The sequence below is a fragment of the Ostrinia nubilalis genome, chromosome 25 (genome assembly GCF_963855985.1).
Source record: "Ostrinia nubilalis chromosome 25, ilOstNubi1.1, whole genome shotgun sequence".
NCBI classification, from domain to species: Eukaryota; Metazoa; Arthropoda; class Insecta; order Lepidoptera; family Crambidae; genus Ostrinia; species Ostrinia nubilalis.
Window position 1 is genome coordinate 9895482 of NC_087112.1, and position 19016 is coordinate 9914497.

Sequence of the window (19016 nt, forward strand, 5' to 3'; positions counted from 1 at the left end):
GGTTTTCAATTTGTTGTAAAATTCGATTACTCGTAATAAAAATAAATTAAAGTAGTGAGTATAAAGAGAGTTGGATTATCTTAACTCTGATATTGTAGGTTTGATTCCCAAGTGGGACATGTACTTATGTACAATCACTTTGTAAAATCACTGTGGGTCATATTCCCTATTTTGTTTTAGGTCATTGGTTCCCAAAGTGGAGGCCACTCTTGGAAAGAAAAGCGCCCCAGGGGGGGGCGCAAAGACCTTTAAAGGTTGGCCCGGGCCATGTAAGAAACCTGCAACCGCTGAGAGAATGCATTCCAGACTGCTCGATACGACCAATAAATAATCTTGACTGGAGGAGGGAGGGCGCGGAATTTTTTGTATGGTCGAAAGGGGGCGCGTCTCAAATAAGTTTGGGAACCAATGTTTAGGTCATTGTAGGTTTGAGCCAAACTGTTGAAAAAGTAATGATTCTGTCCAATTATTTATTTAATTAATACCAAGTCACGCCTTTGGGGGGTCACTAAAGACTTACCCACTATACTTTCAGATGATAAGCATGATAAATCGGTCAAAAGGCGTGAGAGAGCTGATCTTCCCTGCCCTTTAATGTCTATGTCTGTGAGTCCTCCACCTGGACTTGAGCTCCCCTAGCTTACCCGGAAGTCTTTCGGACGCAGGTTGGGCGTAGTAAGGACAATCAGTTCAAGTGGGGATTCTTGGATGGCTCAAACTTGGAGTGCAAGTGTGGTTTTGTTCCCCAGTCAATGAAGCACATGATATCGTGCCCTGCGTGCCCAAACAACTGCACGCAGGAAGACTTAATGAAGGCTACTGACAACGCCACTCTTGTGGCGGAGTTTTGGCCTGACACTGTGTAAGTTTGTTGTTGACGCGATAAGAAGAAGAAGCATGAGGATGAAGTAGATTTGCCCCAATTAACCATTTTTTCGTTGATCCTAGATGAACGGACAAACCCACAGTATCTAGCAGTCTAGTCTAAGCATATTGAAAATATAATATCATGCTAAAATAACTCCACGCCCACACTCTACCGACTATGCGTCTCTATGGTAACAGTGAACGAATGGACATACTTTTACCTAATGAAAAACGTAATGTATTGTATTTTCATATCGATACACACAGGAACTTACAAGATATTATGAGAGTATTCTAAGCATACGCAAAAAACATAGAAAACCCCCTTACTCAAGAAAGTATCGCCCGTGTTAACAAACGAAAGCAGCAAATCGAACGCACAGCATTAAATAGAGCTCTGTGATTAGTTCGTGTGTCACCCTGTGCACTGTGAGACCTCATAATAATGTTTGTGGATACGGGCGTTAGCCACTAGCAAGTGACAGGGCAGGACCTTACTCTACAATGGCACCATGGTGAAGGCAAATACCATAGCCATAAAAAATAATCAACATTAAGGTCACCATAGCCCGACGGATTAGCCAATGGGGCAGCAAAGTTCTGGAATGAAGGCCGCGTACCGAAAAACGCAGCGTGTGACGTCCACCCACAAGGTGGACCCACGTCATCATAAAGGTAGCAGGGAAGCGCTGGACGCAGGCCGCTACCAATCGATCAACATGGAAAGCATTGGGGGAGGTCTATGTTCAGCAGTGGACGTCTTATGCCTGAAATGATGATGATGATGAAGGTCGCCATGATAACCCAAAACGTTCTTTTGTTCGCTATCCCCATAATTAGGTATTAGGAAAGTTGGGTGTAGGTGTAGATAATGTGGTATTGTCTTACTTGTTTTTCCAGACGAGAAACCCGATACTCTACGAGTATGTCCAAAACCGTGCCATATGATTGACAAGTCCTTTTAGTAGCCATAACAACGGGCTAAATGTGCGGACGGAAAACCTTGGCATGGAAGTGTTGATTAATACCTACGTGAGACTCTTATGGGGTGTTTTCAACATAGCTTTGAGAGGAATAAGAGTATAGAGACCTACATGAGACATAAAGTTTTCACCATAGCTTTTATTTAACCCACAACGAGTAAGCTCTTGGCCTGTATCTCACCTGATGGTAAGTGACGATCAGGCCGAAGGTGGAAGCGAGCTTCACCCGGAATCCTCAACCACGGACGAACTGGCTATCTTACCTCTAACTGCCGGAACACAACAATGCTGTTAACATTGTTGTTATGGCGACAGACTTAGGTAAGATGGTGGTAGCTAGCCAGGCGGACTTAGAACAAGCCCTACCACCAACCAAACCGAACAGAAAAATCTGCCCCCACTGGGAATCGAACCCGGGACTTCTGCGTCTGAAGCAGGTGGTCTTACCACTAGACCACAGAGGCAGTTAAAACTTATGAAATGCGACTTTCATAGCTTTCATAGCTTTAAGAAGAATATAACTAGAGGCAGGTACAGACAGACTAATGTAAAGAAACATGCAATGTAACATGAAAGGCACATTGTACATTGTAATATCTTGTTACCATTTTCTAAGAAATATATTTTTTTTACATAATTTGATTTCACCATCGTTTCGAGAGGAACAAAGAGGCGGACACACAGACTGCTGTATCTTTTATGCATTGTAACATGAAAGGCACATGCTAGTTTCCTAAAAAAATTTTTTAGTCCGTCATGTTTAATATCAAAAAATATTGGACACATATATTTTTATTTGTCAATCTAACAAATAATTACATAGTTATGGTGTGTTGAAGTTCCGCACGACGTCACAACGTGCGGCACTTTTATGCAAGCATTGACGTCACGGGCCTCTTCTTATGAACTTTGGCGCGCTTTATCTCTTTAAATTTTCATTAGTTTGAAAAAGTGAAAAATACGTGTACAGTATTTTTTGATAAGTTAACTGACGGACTAATTAAAACTCTTGCTTTTTGACCCAGGAAACATCCCTCTTCTATGGTTTTATTCAGTAACTCGAATATTCTTTAACTTCAGTAACCAGCGCCGTGGCCTTCGTCACCGTGGGCCACGGCATATGCTGAGTGGGGTCCCATTGCAGTGGGCATCTTGTTGGTGAATGGACGGCACTGCTAAGTTTACTCTTGTTTTTATTTTTTCTTCTTCCATTATTATGTGCCACTGTCATGTCTATGTGATTGCCTGTATTTGTGTGATGTCCATTGTAATAAATGTATCTTTCTTTCTTTCATTCTTTAAATTGCTGCTCCTTTAAAAACTGCTGGTAGTGTATGATGTAGTATATGACAAAACCTACGGAACCCACGGTACAATACCCTTGACCGGTGTTTAAAATACCGTCTTTAAACCGGGGTGGTAATCAAGAAGAAAAACTTTAATCCCCCTGAAAGGGCCTTCATTACCTCATCGATCGCCCTCAAGCCCTCATTGCAAAAACAAACATTATCCAATTCCGTTAATCAAGACGACAAAACTAAACAACAGAATCTCCTTAGATAAATAAGAATTCGCTTAATAACCCCCGACGTGGCATATTCATTCCGCCATATTGATTTTTTCCACCCCCATGCTGCCCTGTCGCGAATTATCGAAATCTAACAAAGCATCCCCGAACTCCCAAGAAAACTAATAACTGGACTTACACACCCTTACGCTCACACGCGAACGCCACGCACGCACACTAGCCAAAAGCTCACGCACACTCGCGTCCCTTCTAATTATATACGTACGAAATAAAGATTGGGGAAAAATTTTGAAGAAACAAGTGTGTCGGACGGGAGGGGGGTGCTGACCGCTGGCGTCATTAAGACCCCCTCCCGCCCCCCTGGGGGCTAGTTCTCCCTAGATGTTTAATAATATGAAGAATTGGAGATAATTTGCGCGAAACTAAATAAGAAACGTCGGACGAAAATTGAAAGGTCGGATAGTGCTGTCTCGCTCGGGGGTAGTTAGAGAAAAGATCGCGCTCATTTGAGAAAGCGGATATGTTTAGCGCAAACAGGAAGTTGGATGTGGGCGGCTGGTTTAAGTTAAAGGTTTTTGTTAAACGACAACTTAAGAGGCGAGAAGCTTTAAGCTAAGAGTGCCAGGTTCAGTGTTTGATGGGGTATCTAACTCAGTAATATTTCAAATCGACTTATCTTGGATGAACTTATAGACGATCCCGGAAAAGAAAAGTTATAAACTGATATATTCACTTATATTCAATGCCATGAAGAAGAATTTAGGATTCTTATGCCCGTTTTCACCATCAAACCCTAATTTTTAAGTGACTCCTATGAAAACAAAATTCCTGTTATGTGTTACCATAGGGGTCACTTAAAAATTAGGGATTGATGGTGAAAACGGGCATTAGCATACCTAACACTATACAATCTAATAACACTTTTAAACATAAACAATTTACTTAAACAATGTTTTAATTACATTTTAATCATACATTTTACGATAAATACTTAAGTTTCTAGAGTTAGCTTTGATGAAAGTAAAGAAGTATAACGTCCTCATTTCGATTGTTAATTAAAATAAAATCTTCTGGTTTCAAGATCACTATGGGTACTTAAATGGGTCAAAAGTATGATTTTCTTCTTTCTGAAAGGTTTCATTTATACTCATTTCATTAACATTTTCTCCAGTGATAGAAATCTGCTTCAACTAGCTAGCGTCGTTAATGTTCACCTTTACTTATGTTATGTTCTTTATGTTATTTAGTCCTACAGAATTCCAAGCCATAAATCATGGGAGCTGTCTATGGTGACCCTTTCTTGGCCCTTTCCTTGGAAAATAAAATCTGGAACAACCAACCATAGTTGTCATTGGTGCAGCTACTGTGCCCCATTGCTGGGTAACGATCTTCTCCAGATTCCTTCAACTGTCCTGGGATTCCTGGAGATCTACGACTTCTTCTTGAGGCTTCCGTCGTTATATCGTCTAAGCCTTCCCCTAAAACGACCATTTTTTATGCAACTTCGAGTGTCCATTGGGTGATGATCAATATTTACTAATTACGTTTGACCTGATTCTCTTCAGTACATCAACTTTTGGATGATTAAGCGAGAATCGGAAGATTTTGGAAAAGAAATTACTTTTCTATACTCTTTCTTTGCCAACGATATGCCAGCATACTGGCATACACAACTATATACACAGCTGCTCTGAACAAGAAACAATCGAATAACGCAAACATTTTCAATTCAAATACTGAAACACGATACTGCAAACTTTATATACCTCGACGACATGTTTTTAACAATTTATGCATATGTATTTGATGAAAAAGTTCAAGGCGTTTTCATGTTAAGTTTTAACATGAAAACCCCTTGAAACTTCACGTGAAAATACTTGTCAAAAATTTTAATGTCAACCAGACGTGATTTCAAGGGTTCCCTACAAATATTTAAATTCACAAACCTACGTGGTCGGTAACACAAGAACCAATCACAGATCTCTATTCAACGCTGTGCGTTCGATTTGCTGGCAAGCATCGTTTGTGAACACGGGCGAATACCTACCTACCAACTGGCAACTAGTGGTGACTGAGTTTGTTCCGGCGTTTCTTCTCAACCTTGCCATAATGTTTGTCTCGAAGCGCTGGTAGGCTCAAAAGTCAAGGATACATTTAAAGTACCTTCTTTTTATTCTGTTTTGATGTTCATAAGTGCCAAAATATTGGTCTAAACTGAATAAAACATTTTTGATTTTGATTTTTGACCATGCTTAGTCTCATCATCATCATCATTTCAGCCTTAGGGTCCACTGCTGAACATAGGCCTCCCCCAATGATTTCTATAATGACCGGTTGGTAGCGGCCTGCGTCCAGCGCCTTCCTGCTACCTTTATGAGATCGTCTGTCCACCATGGTCAATATAGTCAATATGGTCATGGCCTCCACTTCATAATCATAGTGTGCTTAGTGTCATATCATACAATTTTCATACACATCGCAACAAGGCTGTGTTAAAAGAATACTCTTGCGTCTTCAAATTATTAATTTAAAAACTTTTTTTCTTTAAGTAGTTAAGTTTGTAAAAATACCTGTTTATTTTAATAATTTGTAAATAAAGTATGCTACGAGTATTATTATCTAGCTACAAAATAATTGGTCTCGGCAAATGCTTCCTCTCAGAAAATACCTGCCTTGTTATGCATAAAAAAAATTAATGTTTTTTGCATTACTTACTTGATTTAACATTTTTTACATTTTAAAAATACGGAATCCTCTGTCTACATGTAAAAGGAATAGGTAATGGTGAGGATAGTAGTAAGTAATCCTTATAATTATTCCTTTCTCGTACATGTAGACTTGACCCCGATATTTTAACGTGTACATTATGTCGCGTAAAATTCAGGATAAATTTTGATCATGTCAGATTATAATCTGTTTTTTCGGTGACTAGACATAGTCCAGTCATTATCCGGGAGTAATGAAAATTGGTATTTCTATTTGTAAGAAAAACTGCTACTAGGCCGTATTTTTCCAATATGGCGGCGCTAGCGGCAACCATACGAGGTCGCAAAGATGAAATTCGTAAAGAGCACATCGAAATCTACATAAATACGAATTTTCATTACTTTCCAGGTAAAACTACCAAATGACTGGACTAACAGTAACTGAAAAATTAAGTGTTTTAGGCTGAGTTGCACCACCCAACTTTAATGGTAACTATGACGATAACCGGTGCTTTTTGTATGGAGTTTGACAGGTTTTTGACGTTTTTCAAAGTTAAAGTAAGATGGTACAACCCACCCTTAATGTGATATTTGTCATTTTAAAATGAATAACACTGCATTTTTATACTCATGTTAACATTGCCTAATTTGAATCTACATCTATGAATCTGACACTGATGACGCAATCAGCATTCTAAGGAGCTGCACAAAAGTAGACACTTTTTTTTAAAAGTAATTTGTTTTTACACAAATTAATCTATACTAATATTATAAAGCTGAAGAGTTTGTTTGTTTGTTTGTTTGTTTGTTTGTTTGTTTGTTTGTTTGTTTGTTTGGTTGAACGCGCTAATCTCAGGAACTACTGGACCGATTTGAAAAATTCTTTTTGTGTTGGATAGCCCGTTAGTTCCTGAAGGCTTTAGGCTATATATCATCACGCTAAGACCAATAGGAGCGGAGCACCAATGAAGAATGTTTCAAATCAGTGATTTTTTTCCTTTTGAGAGCTGACGCTGCGTAAACGGTTAAAGTTTCGCAAAAATCTATACTAATATTATAAAGCTGAAGAGTTTGTTTGTTTGTTTGTTTGTTTGTTTGTTTGTTTGGTTGAACGCGCTAATCTCAGGAACTACTGGACCGATTTGAAAAATTCTTTTTGTGTTGGATAGCCCGTTAGTTCCTGAAGGCTTTAGGCTATATATCATCACGCTAAGACCAATAGGAGCGGAGCACCAATGAAGAATGTTTCAAATCAGTGATTTTTTTCCTTTTGAGAGCTGACGCTGCGTAAACGGTTAAAGTTTCGCAAAAATCTATACTAATATTATAAAGCTGAAGAGTTTGTTTGTTTGTTTGTTTGTTTGGTTGAACGCGCTAATCTCAGGAACTACTGGACCGATTTGAAAAATTCTTTTTGTGTTGGATGGCCCGTTAGTTCCTGAAGGCTTTAGGCTATATATCATCACGCTAAGACCAATAGGAGCGGAGCACCAATGAAGAATGTTTCAAATCAGTGATTTTTTTCCTTTTGAGAGCTGACGCTGCGTAAACGGTTAAAGTTTCGCAAAAATCATGTATGACAGGATTGTTCCCCTTTAAAAGTTCTAAAAAAAAGTCCGCGATAGTATATGTCTATCTTTTAAGGTTGGCTCATAGTAACCCTTTTTATGCAAAAAGAAATCTGTTTTATATTAATGCATTATTTCCGGAGGTTTTTTCATAAACATGATATTAATCCTTATCCAAATAAATAAGTTATTCATCACAAGTATTTAATTTTAAACATACTTGGCCTTTACATCATTCGATTTCAATAAATAGGAGATATCGCAGTTTTAAAATATCATCGCAGCAAAATAATGATCAAGTACTGCGCGCGCCACTGATGGGTCAATGCACAGCCTAAACCGCTGATCGTAGAGACCTGAAACTTGGACGGTGTGTTCTTTGTAAGACGTAAGCATCTGATAAGAAAGGATTTTCCAAAATTCTACCCCTAAGGAGGTAAAAGGGGGGGGGGGGGCAAAGTTTGTATGGGATAACGAGATTCCTTCGTTCAATCTACTTCAAATTTCGCATAAGCATTCTATAACAGAATTAATGGAAGATGTGTTTCGTATTTTAGTGAAATGCACCCCCTAACTATGTTAAAAAGGGGTAAGAAAGTTATTTTAGTGGTGATTTGCTTCAAAGTTGATATTAATTACTCATTAGTGCATCGCCGTTGTTTTTTTTCGGCGTTTACCCGTGGTCCCCCCAACATGTCCCCCTGGTGGGTCCACGGGTAATTTTTTTTACCCGTTGTCCCACCGTTCTGAACAGTGTTTGCCAGTGGGTCTACGGGTAATTTATTTTAACCATGGTCCCACCGCACTAAGTGGCAAACATTGCATGTCACCTATGTCTGGGATGAAATATCAAACGCCGAGAAGGATATGAGTGACTTTAACCCACATGTGTGATGTGAAGATAGTATAAAGATATTATAGTGCCGTACCTACCTATAATTATTTTCTATATTAATTATAGATTTTTTTATAATATTATAGATACCTAGGCTAGGTGACAAGCAATGTTTGCCACTTAGTGCGGTGGGACCATGGTTAAAATAAATTACCCGTAGACCCACTGGCAAACACTGTTCAGAACGGTGGGACAACGGGTAAAAAAAATTACCCGTGGACCCACCAGGGGGACATGTTGGGGGGACCACGGGTAAACGCCGATTTTTTTTACAATCATGTCATGTTAAAGACTATCATACTCTAGGGGCCTCCACTTAACCTCGGAGTGGGTGCCCGCTGCGTGCGCTCGCCTAACAATGCATAGTAACTTAATGCATGACGGTCATGCCGCGGGCACCTGCTTGCGCTTTATGTACATAAACTCATTTTCGCGCGAGAGTTTTGGCGGAGGCCCTTGAGGTAGTGGGAGTAGTCTTGAGGAAAAGCTCCTTCTCCCACGGCCAGTGGCATGCTAGAAGCTTGGTGATTGTAGCACCCATAGGAAAATAAAAAAAAGTTTACCAATAATACTGCGGTAGGTGTAGTTTTCGATTTCGTTGTAAAAAGATAATACCACCGATCAAAGGCCGAGGTGCATATTCATAAAATATAAGAAAAATTTATTTTCATGTTTATTTAACCTTTAAGATTTTTATATTTTATAAGTATTCAAACATTTAGATAATAACGTTAAAAACATTTAAAAATCGTATGAGAACGTTTTCGACTTCTCCGCGGACGAAGTCGCGGGCAAAAGCTATTTGTAAAATAATTAGACTAAATTATTAAAAGTGCCTACCCAAAGTCATTATTCCACGCGGACGAAGTCGCGGGCACAGCTAGTAATATTATAAAGAGGTAAAGTTTGTATATTTGTTAAATTGTAAGGGGTAATCTCAGGATCTACTGAACCGATTTTAAAAATTCTTTCACCAATAGAAAGCCACAAACAGCTGAGTATATAAAAAACCGAAAAATTCCACGCGGGCGAAGCCGCGGGCGGAAAGCTAGTTACTAATAGTCCTGTTAGCCACTCGTACTAAGCTAAATATGCTTGTGTCACGAGTGGGCTCACCACAATAGTCGAGCGGCGGCGGGGTTCGAACCCGAGTTCCCCGGATCACGAGTCGGCCAGTCCGACCCCTTCACCGTTCGGCTATCGTGGCTTTTTGATATACATCAATGCTTTTTTTGTCGACACGGCACACAGAGTTGCTGTGTCCTGTAGAGCAGTGCAGTATTATAAAATTGAAGCAACTGGACACAAAAAGGGTCTTCGTCTACGCCAGGACTAATTCATGTTGAGTGTATGCAAGTAAAATATCCACTGGTGGCTTGTATGCGGCACAAGACACAAAAGTGTCTACGTTTGCGCCACCTCTAATACATATACCCATTTTTATATAATCTAAATATATATTTCCTGATGCATTAGGACTTTAACTGCCAGACCAGATGACATTCAGTTAAAATGGTTTTGTATCTGATCATCCAGTACTTTGCGGAATTCTGTCTGTGCTCGTTAATTGTCACCATCTTGTCCATAGTTTGTGTGCGCTTTATCGGAGAGAAAAATGTGCCCTGCAAGTGTACAGCTCGATTGGATGGGAAGACTGTGCTGGTGACTGGAGGCAGCATGGGCATCGGACTGGCCACAGCTCGGGACTTGGCTCGGCGCGGCGCCAGGCTCATCCTCACGTGCGTCAACGAACACACGGCCAAGGCAGCGGCCGAGGAGCTGATCGCTACCACCGGCAACCAAGACATCCACTACAGGCAACTAGATCTATCCAGCTTCGACAATATACAAAACTTCGCTCAAGATATCAACGAAAACTTCGACAAACTACACATACTACTCAACAACGCCGGGAAATCATGTCAACCAACGGAAAAAATTAGAATCACCGAAGATGGTCTTGAATCAACGATGCAAGTGAACTTCGTCGGACTTGCACTTCTGACCCTTCTTCTTCTCCCTAAATTGAATGCTTCGAAGCCGAGTCGGATCGTCAATACATCTTCAAAAGCGTTTAAAACTCACCAATTTATACTCGATGATATTACTACCTACCGGCCTATGTTTGCGTTGAAGATATACTCAAACAGTAAGCTCTGTGTGTTATTGTGGACCAAAGCGCTGTCCAGGCGTTTGTCAGACGGGATAACCGCGAACGCTTTACATCCAGGGACGGTGAATACAAATATATACGTGACTAAGAACGATCGCTTAATGAATTACATATTTACGAAATTGGTACGGTTTGTCTTTAAAACGCCGGTAGAAGGCGCCCAGACTTCCATCCACTGCTGCGTGGCCAGCAGCCTCGAAGGCGTCACGGGACAGTACCTAGCAGACTGTCAGATATCAGAATCTGTAGAAGCTTTTGATGATTTTGAATACACAGAAAAAATTTGGGAGAAAACCATGGCAGTTATTAAAAGCAGACTTCCTGATGAAGTCTTGAAACAAATTACAGTTTCTCACAAATAACTCAGGTTGTTGATTTAAATAAGATCAAATTCAAGGTCGGCAAAAATTCAGTTTTATCTGGAACAAACAGTTCTGAATCTGTTACAACTGATTGATGTGATAACTGAGTGCTGTTGACACAATTTTGATTGTATGTTATGATGATTATAGTTATTATGTTATGAGGAAACATAATTATAGTTATTTAAATTTTAAGTTTCAAAATTGATACTATAATAATGTCATCTAAATACAATCATATAGTACCAACCCATAAAATCACATTTTTTTTTTCAAATTCAAATTCAAACATTTATTGCATAGAATAGGTATTTTACATATTATTATGAGGTCTTATAATATAATTTACACAGTGCTTACTATTCTGCTAACATTTTTAGCATGCAAAATGGTCATTAAAAAGTCATTAATGTTGTAGATACAGCAGTCTATCAGCCAATTTTTGAGATTTCGTATCATTGCATTAGTTGACCCTGTCTTAAATATCTCTGGGATTTTATTATAAATTTTTATGCACATACTGTAGCAGCTTTTTTTGTATAGCGAGGTTTTTGGAGAAAAATTTATTACAAGTCTGCTTGGAAATCTAGTATTTCTTGGGTATACAAAATAAATTTTATAAAATTCGATTTGTATGAAAATTTAAATAATTAAAATGAAGATATCAATTTTCTGACTTCACCATACCATTTATATGCCCATGTTAACATGGGCTAGTGTCGGCTCATATACCCATTTACCTAACACCCTGTATATCCCTTGCCCTTAAAAATAGGTGAGGATGCTTTATAACAAACTTGAAGCTCTCTAGAATGTACATGCTAGGGACGGTAAGAATTCGCAGTTTAATGAATAGAGGCCTACAAGAGTCAGAGGGTCCTCTGCTTCAGATAGCTCTAATACATTTTTTCTGTGCAATGAATACTCTCTGGACATCTGTACCGTTTCCCCAAATTAAGAGTCCGTAGTAAATGGTAGATACCACATAGGCGTAGTAAGCTGATAGCGTAATGCTCAGTGTTGTCTTATATGTCAAGCGGCGAAGGACGTAAGCAAATCTATTTACCTTGTTACAGACTTTGTCAATATGATTTTTAAAGTTTAAGCTTTCGTTTAATTCTATACCTAGGAATGTCATGATATTTGATTTTGTAATACTAAGATCATCATTTCTTAGCTTAAGGTCAATTTCCTTGCGTTCTTTTACATTAAATTGCACATATTTGGTTTTACATAAATTAACTTTAAGATTATTCATGTCAAGATATTCTATTATATGTTTAATTGTATTATTGATGTCAGATTCATAGTTGTCAAGGTTACTAAGATTAGAGTCAATTATTATAGATATATCGTCAGCAAACATTATACAGTTATGGTTCGTAAATTTAGGCAAGTCATTTATGTATAAAAGGAAGAGAGTGGGTCCCAGTACGCTACCTTGGGGTACTCCTATTCCATTTATTTTATAATTAGAGCGGTGTGTTGTCACAATATTGTTATTGTCTTCCCTATTTATTTCTACACATTGAGATCTATCCTCCAAGTATGATTCAAGCCAAGATAGTGCTTTCCCACGTATTCCATATTTTTCTAATTTGGCTAAGAGGATATTGTGGGCTACACAGTCAAAAGCCTTCGACATATCTAAAAAGAGTACAGTTGAGTGATGTTTTCGATCAAGAGCAGAAGCAATCTTATGAACAAGGTTAAAGCAAGCTAGCGTGGTGGATTTGCCCTGTTGAAATCCAAATTGTTCACGAGTTATTATATTAATAATGTTCACGAGTTATTAAATAAATAAATAAATAAATATTGAATTTCTTACAAAAGTTCATTATCCTCTTTTGCATTGCTTTTTCAAACACTTTGGAAATTATAGGTATCAATGCTATGGGTCTATAATTTCCCAAGTTCGTTTTGTCACTCTTTTTATAAATGGGTTTAATTAGAGATAACTTTAGTGCGTTAGGAAAGAGACCTGTTTCAAACGATAAGTTTATAAGATATGTCAAGACAGGCGCTATAATGTGTTTGCACGTTTTTAGGATTTTAGTACATAGTTCATCTACACCACATGAGTTTGAGTTTTTTAATGATGTGATAATTTGGGTAGTTTCCGCTATAGTCAAAGGTTCAAGGAATATGGATTTAGGGATGCAGTTTATTTTTGATATGGCTCTATATTTTGTGTCAGTGTCACCGAGGGTGTTGCTGCCCTTCTTTATAAAATAGTTATTGAAAGCAACAGCAATTTCATTTGGATCGCTTAATATTTTACCATCGCATTCAATTTCTGTGATAGTATTTTCTTCATTATAGCCCTCTGTCTCGTCTTTGATGAGCTTCCACGAAGCCTTGCAAATATTGTGACTGTTTTGTAAATATTTATCATTACATAGTTTTTGAGCTTTGTATATACACTTCCTTAAAGTTTTAGAGTACTTTGAATAAGTCATTTTATTATGAACATTTTTCTCTTTGTAGTATTTAAAACGCAGTAATCTTTTTGTTTTTGTAGATACCTTCAGACCCTTTGATATCCATTTAGATTTTAGTGGTTTGTTATTTATTTTGAGTTTTATTTTTGGAAAACAGGAGGTGAATAGAACGCAAAAAAAGTCATGAAATTTATGAAATGCTAGATTCATATCATTTTCTTCATAAACATTCGTAAACGATAAGGAGTGAATGCAATCGCAAAACTTTTCTACGTTTTCATTACTAAAATCTCTTTTATAAATATACTTGTGATTTGCTTTTGGTTCAGTTTTTACTGGAAATGACAGCAGTTGCGCTGTGTTGTGGTCTGATAAGTGTAGTGGCAGAAGGCTTCCCATAGCTTTTTTTATAGAACTTAATATGTGATCGAGGCAGCTAGTCCCTCGCGTAGGCTCATTTATATGGTTATTTAGATTAAAACATGTAATTAGATCGTGTAGGTGTTGGGATGCTTTCGTATTTTCTAGTGTGTTTATATTAAAGTCCCCTGTAATAACAATTTTATGGTTTACGAATTTTTTTGTAATATCATGGATTACAACTTCCAGTTTTGTCAAGAAAAAGTTAGCAAATTTTTTGTGCGATGTGTATGCACAAATGATAATTAATTTATGAAAAGGGATTAGAGTTGCGCAACATTCAAACATTGTTGGGACTGTATATTTATCACACAACCTTATTTCTCTATAGGGTATTTCTTTTTTTAACAGGATACAAGTACCTCCACGTTTTGTTTTCCTTGAGTAGTTTGCAACTAACTTATAATTGGAAAGTTTCAAGGCTTTTTCTTCATCTTTTTCAATAAAATTTCTTTAATATATTTTTTTTTTCAGTTAAGTGTTAGATAAAATATGTCAAAAAAAGAAATGGTACAACATAGTCATTGTAACCTATGGTTCAACAATACATAAGAAGCGAATAATTTATGTATCCACGTGTCACGACTTTTTTACCACAAAATGTACATTGTATTTAAATTTTTATTAACACACTTTAATTTTATGTGACGGTCTGTCTTTTTGTTGCATTGAATTGAATCTCACTTTATTACACTAAAACACTTGTGTAACATAATAATATTAATTTTTATAACCATCAGTCAATTTGTACTAATCAATTTCGGTAGACTTTTACTTATTATTTTTATCGTAATTACCTACGCAAAGATAACCTGTCGTGTATCATAGTTATCTATCCACAGTGACCGACGGACTTTAAATATACTCGTAGTAAGTATTATCATCAGTTTATTAAAGACGAGCGATCGTTGACAATGTCTTCAACATTTCCACGGCAGTTAGTGCTCGCATTTTTAGCTGTGAAATTTATTTTCATCATAATCTATGAGACGCTGACCCGAGGAAAGGGAAAATGCAAGTGTACAACCAAACTTGAGGGGAAAGTCGCCTTGGTCACTGGAGGTAATTCTGGAATAGGGTTTGAGACAGCCAAAGACTTGGCCAGAAGAGGAGCAACAGTCGTCATTGCTTCTAGAAACATAGAAAAATCCGAAGCAGCTGTTAAAGACATCATTGAAGCTACTGGGAATCGAAACGTCTTCTACAAGAGTCTCAATCTTCTCAAATTCTCTAGTATAGAGAAATTCGCTGACGAATTCAACAAAGCCTACGATCGGCTTGATATACTTGTGAACAACTCTGGGTCTTCATTAGCTAAGCAGTCCCTGAGCGAAGACGGTGTAGAAAAAGTGATACAAACAAACTATGTAGGCCCATTTCTTCTGACGGAGTTGCTTATGGACAAATTAAAGGCTTCTCAACCGAGTCGGATAGTGATAGTTGCGTCGGTAGCACACGAATTCCATGATATTGATGCAGAAGATGTAGTTGGAATGAAACCGGCAGGAGTTTGGACGAGATATTCCAATAGTAAAATGTACAATATCCTTTGGGCAAAAGCGTTGGCGAAACGACTTCCTAAGGGAGTAACAGCAAATGCCTTGCATCCAGGGGTTGTGAAGACTGAGATATTTAATGTTTTATCAATTAAGGTTAGGAATATAGTGCTGTGGGTGATAGGGACATTTTTCAAGAACTCCGAAGAAGGAGCTCAGACTACGATCCATTTGTGTGTGGCACCAAGCCTCGAGGGGGTTTCTGGGGAGTATTTCGAAGATTGTAGGATGAGTGCAGCTAACAGAGTGACGAATGACGAGAAGTTAGTAGATAAAGTCTGGGAGAGCACTATGACGTTGGTAAAAGATCGACTGCCTAAGTCTTTATAGCTTCACTACGCATAACTGTAGCATTAAGAGTTTTAAGGTTAAAAGTATGAGTAAAGTAGTATGTGAATAATTATAATTATTTCTAAAATTATTTGTTTTATTCTGATTTTTAAGTATTTTGCCATGTTTCTGTCGTCTTAGATCTTGAATTGAACATAATAATAATATTTAATTTCATAAAAACAAATCAGGACTGTACATTTTCACAAAGTGGTTACCTTTACGTGCTGTTGCCCTTAGATTTTTTTAAGTATTCATGTAATTTTGCACAGATTGTATAGAGATTATGTAATTTCACTAGCTATTTAGAATTATTCTACGGTTCCAATTATTTGTTACCTACCTTTTTATGACATGGCAAGTATTTGACAACAATAAAATTACACCTAAGTATAATTTAAAAAAATTAAACTAAACTTCTTACACCTAAAAGGAACAGAACTAGTTTAAAAGTAACTAGATAAACTCCGTTAATATTTTCCATACAAATAAACTAGTCTACATCGATAATTAAGTGTGGAACATCTAATTACATTATAATGAGTTCTCTGTTAAAAATTTGTTAATTAGTTCGATTCTAAGCAAAACAGGTGTATACCAGACAACTATACATACCTAAATACACTGGATTGATCATGAATATTGTATTTTCTTTAAATCAACTGTTCATTAAAGTAGGCCCCTAAGAATCGGCTATAACCCCGCCACATCTGTCCCAGAATTAATCAAATAAGCCTCGTATTAGAACAGAACAGAACTTAAATTACCTTGCCAAAGAATTAAAGCATTCGGCAGCGCTCCAATCGCGATCACATACAAACTACACGCACACACTCGTTGTAGAAAAATCTTAGTAGCGCCCCCTACTCCTGCAATAATTAGTTTAACAGTGTCGACCCCCCAGGGGGTGGGGCGGGGGGTCATTTCGACAAACACACAAGTAATCTCGAAGTATGTGAGGATGTGCAACTATCGGATGTATAAGAAAATTGAGGAAAACACTCGTATCGCGGCGTTTTGTTCGTGTACCGTTTTGCGTTGTATGAAGAATTAGGCGTTGGATTACAGGGGAGATACTTCGCCCGCGGCTTCTGTTAACCTATAATACTGAATACATTCCCTTTTTTGGAACACCAAGAATAGTACAGTTAGCATCAAATAGATGACACTCACGCCCGTATTCACAAACGATGCTTGCTTAATTGAAGCAGCAAATCCAACGCACAACGCACAGCGTTGAATAGAACTCTTTGATTGGTTCATATGTCACCCTGTGCGTTCATGCGCACTATGAGACCTCATGGTAATGTTTGTGAATACGGGCACAGAATAATAATAAGTACTACGTACAGAAGTTTTACTTCGCGAAGGTATTTAAAAAAATGTATGCTCAATGTCATTAACAATATTATTATGGTGTAATTTAGCCTGTCTCAAGAGTCAAGCACCATTTTGTTGACAAACGTCAGTGATCGGCACTGCGCCGAAGCTATAGGGCTGACTTCGGTAAAATGATTTGACGTGAGGTGCCAAACTGCGGAAAATGGCGGAGGAAATACATGATTTAGCATGAATTATCATGAATATTAACTACTTACATATTTACCTCTCAGAGTCTTGAGGCAACTTAAAAAAGTACATTCTGTGTTTTATTATTATTTAGGCAGTTAAATAGTGCACAGTATTTAGTACACCATTTTCTTTATTTTCTTCCATCATACACAAGAATACGCGTGCGTGAGTCAATGTTCGCTCGTATGTGAGGCCTTGTCGAATAGTATCTTGTAGGTGGGCCATCGTGCGTGTTTTGTTTTCGATGTAAACTCGCGGAGATGAACAGGCCTGATACGGGAGTTAAAGTGGTCAAAAAGTTGACAACACAACTTTATTCCAATAGTAAGAAAGACGTTGCGAACCTTTTAGGTACTTTAGGTGTCACGAAATATTTGACACTGACTGTATCTAGCATTGAAAGAAAGGGATTCCGCTTTTTTTCGAAGGGGTGGTATGACCATGGTTTAATAAATGGCCTTCTTGTGAGACTTTGTTTGAGAAAAGTTAATAGCTGGTTAGGTTCCTAATCCCTATCTTAAGTTATTCGAGGAAAATGAACAGCTTGTTAAGGTATTGTCAACTGCATTCATTGTTTAACACGTTTCTTGGCTTTATTATAAGAACAAGCGGCCGCCCACGACTTCGTACGCGTGGATCCCGTTTTACCCCCTTAGGGGTGGATTTTCGTAAAATCCTTTCTTAACGGATACCTACGTCATAACATCTACCTGCATGTCAAATTTCAGCCCGATCCGTCCAGTGGTTTGGGCTGTGCGTTGATAAATCACTATGTCAGGCAGTCAGTCACCTTTGAGTTATTATATTTAGATATTTTTCTATCGTAAGGTCTGTAGGTGATCACTAGGTTCAACGCTATTGATCCATAGTCTCCCATGCGCTACATTTTCACGTGCTATCATCATCATCATCATCATGTCAGCCACAGGACGTCCACTGCTGAACATAGGCCTCCCCCAATGACTTCCACATCGCACGGTTGGTAGCGGCCTGCATCAGCGCCTTCCTGCTACCTTTATCAGGTCGTAGGTCTACCTTGTGGGTGGACCCTATGGTTTGGGAAAAAAAATTACATTGACAGGAAGGGGCGTAGGAGAAAGACATTGAATTGCTTTCTTAGCTTATATTCTTAATTAATTTGTATGAACACACACTAAAACGACTTCAAAAAAAGAAGGCTAACTTCTATTGTATTTACATATTGTTTCGCATCGAAGCTTTATTTATTTACTAGCGGCCGCCCGCGACTTCGTACGCGTGGATCTCGTTTTACCCCTCCTTCATCTATCTTACGCGGTTTTTTCATACAAATGTTTTTTCCCGCTAACTCCCGTTCCCGTGGGAATTTTGCAATATCCTGTTGTAACTAAGCTTTAAGTTTACTAAGGTACCTGCATGCCAAATTTCAAGCGTCTATCTTACGCGGTTTAGATTTTTCATACAAATGTTTTTTCCCGCTAACTCCCGTTCCCGTGGGAATCTTGCAATATCCTGTTGTAACTAAGCTTTAAGTTTACTGAGGTACCTGCATGCCAAATTTCAAGCGTCTAACTTAAGCGGTTTAGATTTTTCATACAAAAAGATTTTCCCGCTGATTCCCGTTCCCGTGGGAATTC

The 19016-nt window shown here is 38.1% G+C and overlaps 2 protein-coding genes across 2 annotated transcripts; both read left to right on the top strand.

Annotated features, from left to right (window-relative positions):
• Positions 1 to 10058: 10058 nt before the first annotated feature.
• LOC135084117 (retinol dehydrogenase 12-like) lies at positions 10059 to 11081 on the top strand. The gene has a single exon (XM_063978861.1). The coding sequence runs from the start codon at positions 10059 to 10061 to the stop codon at positions 11079 to 11081; it is 1023 nt and encodes a 340-aa protein (XP_063834931.1).
• Positions 11082 to 14747: 3666 nt separating this feature from the next.
• Positions 14748 to 15916, top strand: LOC135084022 (retinol dehydrogenase 11-like). Its single transcript, XM_063978762.1, has one exon. It carries the CDS (start codon positions 14857 to 14859, stop codon positions 15826 to 15828), a length of 972 nt encoding a protein of 323 aa, XP_063834832.1. The 5' UTR covers positions 14748 to 14856; the 3' UTR covers positions 15829 to 15916.
• The last annotated feature ends 3100 nt before the right edge of the window (positions 15917 to 19016 follow it).

Coding starts and splice junctions, on each gene's coding strand:
- LOC135084022 (XM_063978762.1), top strand. CDS start 14,857: ATGTCTTCAACATTTCCACGGCAGTTAGTGCTCGCATTTTTAGCTGTG.
- LOC135084117 (XM_063978861.1), top strand. CDS start 10,059: ATGGTTTTGTATCTGATCATCCAGTACTTTGCGGAATTCTGTCTGTGC.